Consider the following 9,557-nt stretch of genomic DNA (forward strand, 5'->3'; position numbering starts at 1 on the left):
TCAAAAGTTTGTATATATTATCTGTTTAGACTCTTAGAGCATACAATATAAAACGTATATACTATATAGATAATAGCTATATTATGTTATATGATACGAAAATATTTATATTTCATTAAAATAACCTCAGTATTTGTTGAAAAATTTTAGCCCACGTAAAAAAAATATTTGCCCCACTCTGCCTCCCCTGGAAAAAAATTCTAGTGCCGTGCCTGATGATTGATTCGATAATTGGTTCGACATTTGATCGTATTTGGACGCGTGAGATCATTTTTTCATTTATTTCTGCATACTAAGTACTAACAGAGTAAGTTAACAATTTATAAAATAATTATTTGAATTAATTTAGTTTATAGTATACATAGATCATATTTTATGAAGTATAATATTTACTACTTGCGGATCAGCAAAGCCGTATTACCGTTTCGACTGAAATATTAATATGTAAATTAGGTAGTGATCTTATTTCAGCCTATAAGTGTAAAAAACCTTAATATCAGGGTTAAATTACTACTTATTGTTTCAGTGTTATTTGTAAGTCTCGACTTCTAGAGCTATCTCATGTGTATCCGCTTTCACGTATTCACGATTATGTTATTACACGTTCAATATTAATGGCGTGTAAATTAGTAAATAGAAATGAATTTATGTAAAACTTTATTCTTTTAGCTATAAATGATAGGAGAATTAATTTTATCATAAATTTAATTTGTTCTTAGTATAAAAAAAAATCAAATTGTAATTTAGTTTTTAATAAACCTGTTCTGTTGAATACAATATTTCTCTAAGTTTTACTGTACCTGATATTATGTTTCATTAAAATCGGCATCGCATAGTTATTTCTCCGTTATCTTGACTTCAAAAATAATCATCCTATTTTTGAAATATTCAAAAAGAACGTATTTTTATATTAAACAATTATACTAAATTTTAAATTTTAATTTATTAATACAATCTTTTTATGAAAAAAAATAACATAGATTATTATGGCTAGTCGAGAACGAGATATGTTTAGAAAGTATGAATCGGGTAGTGCTAAAGACAGAAAAAACAGAAGAATGAAGAGTTAATTAATAAACAACGACGCTCTATTGATAGATTTGTTTCGATGAAAATGAATTTTGGCAAAGATAACACAACTCAGAATAGAATTGATAAAAAAATTGAAAACAAAAATTCAGACGAAGATAAATTGCTTAAAATAAATGATAATATAGAAATAAATAATTTAAAAGGTGATGAAGTATGTGATAATAAAAGTAATTCAGATGAAGATAAATCACTAAAAATAAATGATAATACAGAAAAAAATAATTTAAAAAGTGATCAAGTATTTGATAGTAAAAATAAATCACATGAAGATAAATTATTTAAAAATTATGATTATATAGAAAAAACTATGTCAGAAAATGAATTGACTATTAAAAATTCGGATGAGTGGAAAGATCCAGGAAATTGGCCAAATTTTATAAGCCAAGAAATTAAATATAAAATTGTTAAATTAGAAGCTACACATTTAAATAATTTTTACTTTCCAGCTACAATTCAAAGCGATGGATCTCAGAGAAAATTTTCTCCAAAATACTTTTACCGAGTATTGGCAAATAATGAAAAAGTAGACCGTATTTGGCTTGTATACTCTCCAATTAAAGATTGCGTATTCTGTTTTTGCTGTAAAATGTTTTCAAATGAAAAATGTCACAGTGATTTAGCAACAGTGGGTATAAGTGACTGGAGACATTTGTCAGACAAGCTTATATCTCATGAAAGATCACAATACCACATTCAGTCTGTGAAGTCTTGGTTCGAATTAAAAATTAGAATAGAAATGAATGAAACAATTGATAAAAGACATCAAGAATTAATCGAAAAAGAACACAACCATTGGAAAAATGTACTTATTCGAATTTTATCAATAATTCAATTTTTAGCTACTAATAATGATTCATTTAGAGGATCTTCGGATGTTCTATATACTAAAAATAACGGAAAATTTCTTGGTTTGATAGAAATGTCGGCCAAGTTTGATCCGGTTATATTAGAACATGTAAATCGAATTAAAAACAAAGAAACCCATGTTCATTATTTAGGGTATGAGATACAAGATGAACTTATAAAAATGATGGCAGCCGAAGTAAAGCAAAGAATAATCGATTCAATAAAAACTGCGAAATATTTTTCAATCATAATGAATACAACTCCAGATATTAGTCACAACGAACAACTTACAATTCTTATTAGAATTATAAATATGGACAACAAAAATACGACAAGTGCTCCGGTGATCAATGAATATTTTTTAGATTTTATTAATGTAAAATCAACAACGGGATTGAATTTATCTGAAATACTTATTTCACAACTAAAAATATATAATATAGATCTTAAAGACTGCCGAGGGCAAGCCTATGACAATGGCTCTAACATGATCGAACAATACAAAGGAGTACAATCTCGAATTTTGAATATAAATTCTAGGGCATTTTTTACACCTTGTACTGCCCATAGTCTTAATCTAGTTCTCTGTGATGCAGCGAAAAACTCATTAAGGGCTATAACTTTTTTTGGTATAATACGTCGCGTTTATACTTTATTCTCCGCTTCTGTTGTCGTTGGGATATATTAAGAAGAAACTGTCAGCAATTTACAGTCAAACAATGGTCCGACACTCGATGGGAGAGTCGATTAAATAGCGTTAAAGCATTGCGTTTTCAGTTGCCATTTATAATAAATGCTTTAGAAGAGGTTTCTGATGACATTAATGATTTAATAGCAAGAAGTGAAGCTCTTTCATTACTAAAAGAAGTTTCTAGTTATGAATTTATTTTAAGTATGATCATTTGGTACGATATTTTAATAGAAACAAATATCGTAAGTAAAAGTTTACAGAGTCATAACATGGACATGTGTGTTTCAACTAAATTAGTTTTTGGTCTTCTTGAATATTTGAAAAATTACAGAGAAAAGGGTTATGAATTAGCCAAAAACAAATCAAATGAATTAGCAAATCTAGTTGGCACAGAAACAATTTTCAGAAAGTGTCGACTTAGAAAAAAAAAGAAAATATTCGATTATGAAGGTAATGATGAAGTTATTGAAAATGAAGAAGAACATTTTAAAATAACGTATTTCTTCGTCGTATTGGACCAGGCTATTAAATCGTTGGATAAACGTTTTAAACAACTGGAATCATACTCAAATAATTTTGGTTTCCTATACCGCATAGGTAAATTAAAAGCTATGCAAGACGATGAACTAATGAAGTACTGCAAAGACCTACACATGATTCTTTCGGACGAATGTTCCAAAGATATAGATGGACAGGATTTATTTGCAGAACTCTTAATTTTTCGAACTTTAGTTGACGAAGAAATTACACCACTTCAAGCTTTATCCGAGTTAAAAAATACTAATGGATCATTTCCAAACATTACAATTCCACTTCGAATAATGTTGACAATACCAGTTACATCGGCTTGAGCAGAAAGAAGTTTTTTGAAACTCAAGATAATTAAATCATTTTTAAGAAATTCAATTGGACAAGACAAATTATCAGCTCTTGCATTGCTTTCTATTGAACAAGAGATATCAAAAACAATAAATTATGAAGAAATAATCAATGCCTTTGCTCAGAACAAATCAAGAAAAAAATTATTTTAGTATAAAATTAATAATATTTTCTTAGTCATAGGTACTTTAATTATATTAAATAATAAGTTATTATTTTATAATTTGTACCTATATAATGTTTTGTTAACACGTTTTAATAAAAAAAAGGATAACAACAACCTAATATTATAGTAGTAGGTACTTTCCTGTTATACAAGACTACCGCTATTATCGCGACTACCACCTAAGACTACCTCCGTTATCGCGACTACCGCTGTTTTTTTATAAAACATCACAATCCTGTTATCTAAGACTACCTTATTTTTATTAAGAGAACGTCGTACATGCGGGGCGATCTTAATAAATTTTTTTTTAATCTGTAGGTATATTGTGATGATGGCCACATTTGAATTGTATTTATATATAAAGAAAATGAAAATATTGAAATCATTTGTACTATATTTTTCACAGCACACGCTAGAGGTGCACAGCCAGACTTGGCGTAAATGTATATGTTAATAAATTATAAATACAAAAAAATATAATAATTAAAAATTATGGCCACATATTCAAATTATATAATATATACAAAAAAACAAATAATATTAGTGTCGTCACCAAACACGATCAAAAATAGTAAAATGATATTATATAATCTTCTCCTTATATAATAAAGCGTGAAGAGGTTCGTTTCCTTGTAAAAAGAGTGCGCCTCGGTCGCCGTTTTTATGCTCCATGGCCCGCCGCCGTCGTTATCGAAAACGGACGGTTCTCCAACGCCGCCGTCTCGATAACGCGTTTTTCTTACGTTAGGTTCGATTATTACGCGGGTTTTCGACGATTTTAACGTTTTTTTTTTTTTTTTTTTTTTTATCGGCTGTTTGTTATATTATAATACAAAATTATATGTTGTTTTTTATTTGTATATTCAACCCATTTTACGGATATATATATATATATTATAAAAATACCTAACCTATAGGTATGAGTGTTTCAAGTGTACTTTGCTTTGAGAAACGTTATATTAAATAGACAATTAATATAGGTAAGCTTTATTACTCACGAATTATACGAAAAATGTATTAGGTATATATGATGGCTCATCTCAATTCTATACTCTTCATTTTTTTTATTATTGCATCATATTATTAATATAATATTTATTTACACACACACACACACACACACATACATATAAAATTGATATATTTCATTAATAAAAGCCCCTGAAAGAGTTAGGTACTAGGTACAGGTATAGTTAGGTAAGTCAAAGTTGTAATTGCATATTATATTCTTAATCATACCTAAGAGTTTCTGTAGGAAATGTTTATGACACTTTTGTTATAGTATTTTATATATATATATAACGCGTTTTCGATTATGCGGTTTTTCGAAAAAATTTCGCTTTTTTTACGATTTTCATACTTTTCCGAACGTTTTCCGTTCCGTTCCGTGCGTTTTGGAGTCTTCCGAGTACGACGACGTTTTCCTTCGATTTTTTTTTTTTATTCGACTGTTTTTTCCGATCTGTCTGATAATTTGTATATTATAATACAAAATTATGTTATTTTATATTCAACCGTTGGTTGTTTTTTTTACTGTGTGTTTCTAGACGACATTTCACCAAACAATACAATGTTCGTGTACATGATTATATGTTATAAAAATACCTATAGATATGAGTATTTCAACTGTACGTTGCTTTGAGAAACGTTACGGCTTATTTTGTAGATTTATTATTAAATACGTTAAATAGATGTATGATTAGTGTATTTAAGTAGGTAGTGTTACAGATATACATTAAAAAGATCATTAATACGAATAATTAAGCTTTATTACACACGAATTATACGAATTAAAACTGAACTGAACGAAAAATTCGTCGCAGCACAGAAACGGTTTAAGTGCTTGAGATACGGCATCATTTCCAACTCAAATTGTAGTTGATAGGATAAGGCGTTAGGTTTCCATGATAGGTGATAGGAGGTAGCGGGTTCGATACGAACGCTTCCCCGCAGTAAGGCATTTGGCTGGCTTATCATAAAAAAACGTTATTATAATTTTAAATTGTAAAATGTAAATATTTAAAAAAAATAGTAGGTAATAATAATTTATATTACTTTAATTTTTAACATTACTGTGGAGCTAGAAGATATCTTTTGATTTAAAAGGTATATATTAATTATAACACATAGTTTTATAAATTCTTTACATTTGATGAATATAAATTATATGTCCTAATGTACCTATGTGGTAGATAGGTAGTGGAGCAAATGAATAATGCTGCAATGGAGACTGGACTTATTAAACAACTTTATTAAATATTAATTACTAGAAAAATGCAGTTTTTTTTACAAGAATGGAGTTAAAGGTCTTAATATTCTAATTATCTCTTAAATACGTGATTTATAAAACAAACATACATCAATTATGTTGATACACTTAATCATACTAATCATAGGTAACCATGATCAAATGTCTGGTGAATATTAACATATTCATTGTTTTGGCTATCAATTCCATCACGAATAGCATTTGTTTCATTTACAGTTGGCTTATGAATATCATTTTTATGTAATCTTCGTTTTCTTGTTGAATATAAACGCATTTGGCCAGTAATTTTTTTTTGGATATTAACATTTTCAACAGTATTAAGATAAAGTTTTTTTTGTTTTGTTTAACATATTTATAATATCGTCCAATTTTTTATTAAGTAACATGTCCTCCTCCTCACTAACTTCGCTTGTAGCACATAGACTACGGATAAGCTCTACTTTGTTAATAATTTTTCCGCTTATGCCAGGTGTACTAAGTGTAGTACATTTCATAGAAGGCTGAGAAATCATCTCTATCAATCCTTCTTGTTCTCCAATAGTTGCATCTTCTAAATAAAATGCATTACTGCTGTCATTAGGTAGTTTGTTTAATGCGTGTGCACAGGCATGTATATGTACATAAGCCCGAACATTGCACACACACGTCACACATGGCACACCCCACCACGGACAACCCACACACGTACGAATGGCGGACGGACACACCACAGTAACAAGTGGTACCGCCACATTCGAAGCCAGGTTAGGCGACTTAACGGTCACTTTCACCGCAGCAATAATGGACACATTATACTGCGACGTGCTCCTAGGACACGACTTCCTCGTAGACAACGAAGTCACTTGGGACTACACGACGAGCACTATACACTTAGGTACACATAGGAGGACATCGGCGTGCTGGAAAGGCCGGACAGCCACCCCCCGCCCGACCGCAGATATCGATAAATTAATAATACACGGTGACCCACACACACGCGCGAAAATAACCGAAGTAGTTCGCGACTACCCGGACGTTTTCAGCGGTAGGGTTGGGCGCACCAGATTAATCGAACACGACATCCTCCTTAAGAACCAAACACCAATAGCGCTAAAACCATATCCCTATCCGCACGCGAAACAGGTAGAAATAGACACCATGGTACGGGATATGGAGCAACAGGGACTCGTGGAACAAAGTACCTCCCCGTGGGCGGCACCCGTCGTCTTAGCGAAAAATAAAGACGGAACGCACCGACTGTGCATCGACTATAGACGGCTCAATGACGTCACTGATTCCGACGCGTACCCGATGCCCGACCTCAATACGTTAATACGGCAAATGCGAGGCGCAAAAATTTTTAGCATTTTGGACCTTAAGTCGGGATACTGGCAAGTACCTCTTAATCCAAACGCGCGAAAATACACGGCATTCCGGACACATCGGGGTCTATACCAGTTCCGAGTCCTCCCTTTCGGCCTCAAAAACAGCCCCATGACCTTTGTACGACTTATGAACGAAGTTCTGAGGGGATATCTGGACGAGGTCGTCCGCGTCTACCTAGACGACATAGTGGTGTTTTCAAACACCACGGACGAACACCAGTGTCGCCTAGACAAAGTTCTAGAGCGTCTACAGCGATACGGGCTAACTTGCAACACCGAAAAATGCACTTTCGGATCGACCGAAATCGCATTTCTCGGACACCTAGTGAACACCGACGGGATAGACAAACAACCGGAGAAGCTAGAGTGCATCATGCAATTTCCTCCACCCACGAAAATACGGGACCTACGGAGGTTTTTAGGCGTCTGCAACTGGTACAGCCAATTTGTAGACAACTACGCGGACACCATAGCACCCCTAACGAATAGGCTCAAACAAGGGACTAAATGGGCGTGGACCGAAATCGATCAGGCAGCTTTTATGAAAATAAAACACGCGTTGTACGATTTGCCGAAACTATCGACACCCGATTACGGAAAACCGTTCTGCCTACAAACCGATGCTAGCGAAATATGAGGAGGTGCCGTACTTTTCCAACGGGGTGACAGACCGGAGGAAAGACGGATAATCGCCTACGCTAGCAAAAAGTTTAGCGACACGCAGACTAGGTACGCCGCGGTAGAGCGCGATAATCTGGGCGACCGACAAGTTTAGACCATCCTTAGAAGCCCGCCATTTTGACCTATTCACCGACAACTCGGTACTCACATGGCTCCACCGGGCCAAAAACACCAATTCCAAGTTAACCAGGTGGGCACTACAACTGGCTAACTTGGATTACACCACCATACACGTGCCCGGCGTACAGAATGAAGCGCCGGACATGCTGTCCCACAACCCAGCCACCGGGCCCCCTGTAGACGACAACCGCCTCGACGAGCGACTAGTAGGAGCACCAAATACACTGCGCACCACCGTTAATAGTGCGCCGGTCGACAATTTGTTTGCCACCGCGGACCCGGGAGACACCACCGGCGGGACCACCATCACACACGCGACTCTCGCAGCCTGGCAGGCCGACGACCCCGACACGTGTGATTTAGCGGAGAACGAGACGCCGGACGTCACGACGCGCGATACTGGACGCACCGTGAATAAAAACAACAAATATGTTGTCACCGACGGTCTCCTACGAATAAATATGCGCGGACACACGCCCATAGTCGTCCCGCGCACCAAAACACAGAACGTGATATGGACATACCACGATCACGTCCTCGCAAACCACCCAGGCTGGAAGGAAACGTATAAGGCAATAAAACAACGGTTTTACTGGAAAGGTTAAAAAAACGACGTACGACTATACGTTAAGGCGTGTCACATTTGCGCGTGCACCAAACCACTAAACAGACGCGCAGACGACCCAGTGACCGCCAGAACACCCCGCCACCCCTGGGAGGTAATTAGCATAGACCTCATGGGCCCTTACCCACGCACGAGCAAGGGAAAACAATATTTACTGGTCGCCACGGATATGTTTAGTAGATGGACCGAGGCATACCCACTCGGAACAGCCATTACAAAGACGATAACCGAGACACTCGAAAGAAAATTCTTTTCCCGGTTCGGATACCCCCGTGTGTGCCTAAGCGACAACGGGCCCCAATTTGTAGCGAACGATATGCGCAGCGCGATCGAACGGTGGGGAGCCGAGGGCTGGACAACCCCGATATACCATCCTAGGGCCAACCCCGTCGAACGGCGCAACCAGGACATAAAAAAAGGTTGCGCGCACTACTCGCCGGCGGCAACCACAACACGTGGGACGCCAAAATACCCCCCATATTATTTTCGATTAGGAACCGACGTAACGACCAGACAGGATTTCCCCCCTCGGTACTCGTCCTCGGCAGAGAGATGAAGCGGCCGGGCGAATGGGCACTGACTCGGACAACGGACGGCCCGATCGAACAAATCAATGTGGGTAGGGAAAGCCGCGAGAGACACGTACTGGAAATACCACCTGTGACAGGTGACCAGACGTGCACGGCCTATAAAACAGGTGACACAGTGTACTACAAAGCGCACCACCTATCGAAAGCGCACGCGAAGTTCCACGCCGGCTTCACACCCTAGTGGTGGGGACCGGTAACATTACAAACGCGCGTAGGCAAAGGCGTGTTCCTTAC

General features: G+C 36.2%; 1 protein-coding gene across 1 annotated transcript; it reads left to right on the top strand.

Annotated features, from left to right (window-relative positions):
- The first annotated feature begins 1,114 nt into the window (after positions 1–1,114).
- On the top strand, positions 1,115–3,480 carry LOC126554709 (zinc finger MYM-type protein 1-like). The gene is made up of 4 exons (XM_050209754.1): positions 1,115–1,259; positions 1,539–2,446; positions 2,716–3,012; positions 3,151–3,480. The coding sequence occupies exons 1-4, from the start codon at positions 1,115–1,117 to the stop codon at positions 3,478–3,480; spliced, it is 1,680 nt and encodes a 559-aa protein (XP_050065711.1).
- Positions 3,481–9,557: the final 6,077 nt, after the last annotated feature.

This window comes from Aphis gossypii, unplaced genomic scaffold (genome assembly GCF_020184175.1).
Source record: "Aphis gossypii isolate Hap1 unplaced genomic scaffold, ASM2018417v2 Contig00581, whole genome shotgun sequence".
In the NCBI taxonomy this organism is placed as follows: domain Eukaryota; kingdom Metazoa; phylum Arthropoda; class Insecta; order Hemiptera; family Aphididae; genus Aphis; species Aphis gossypii.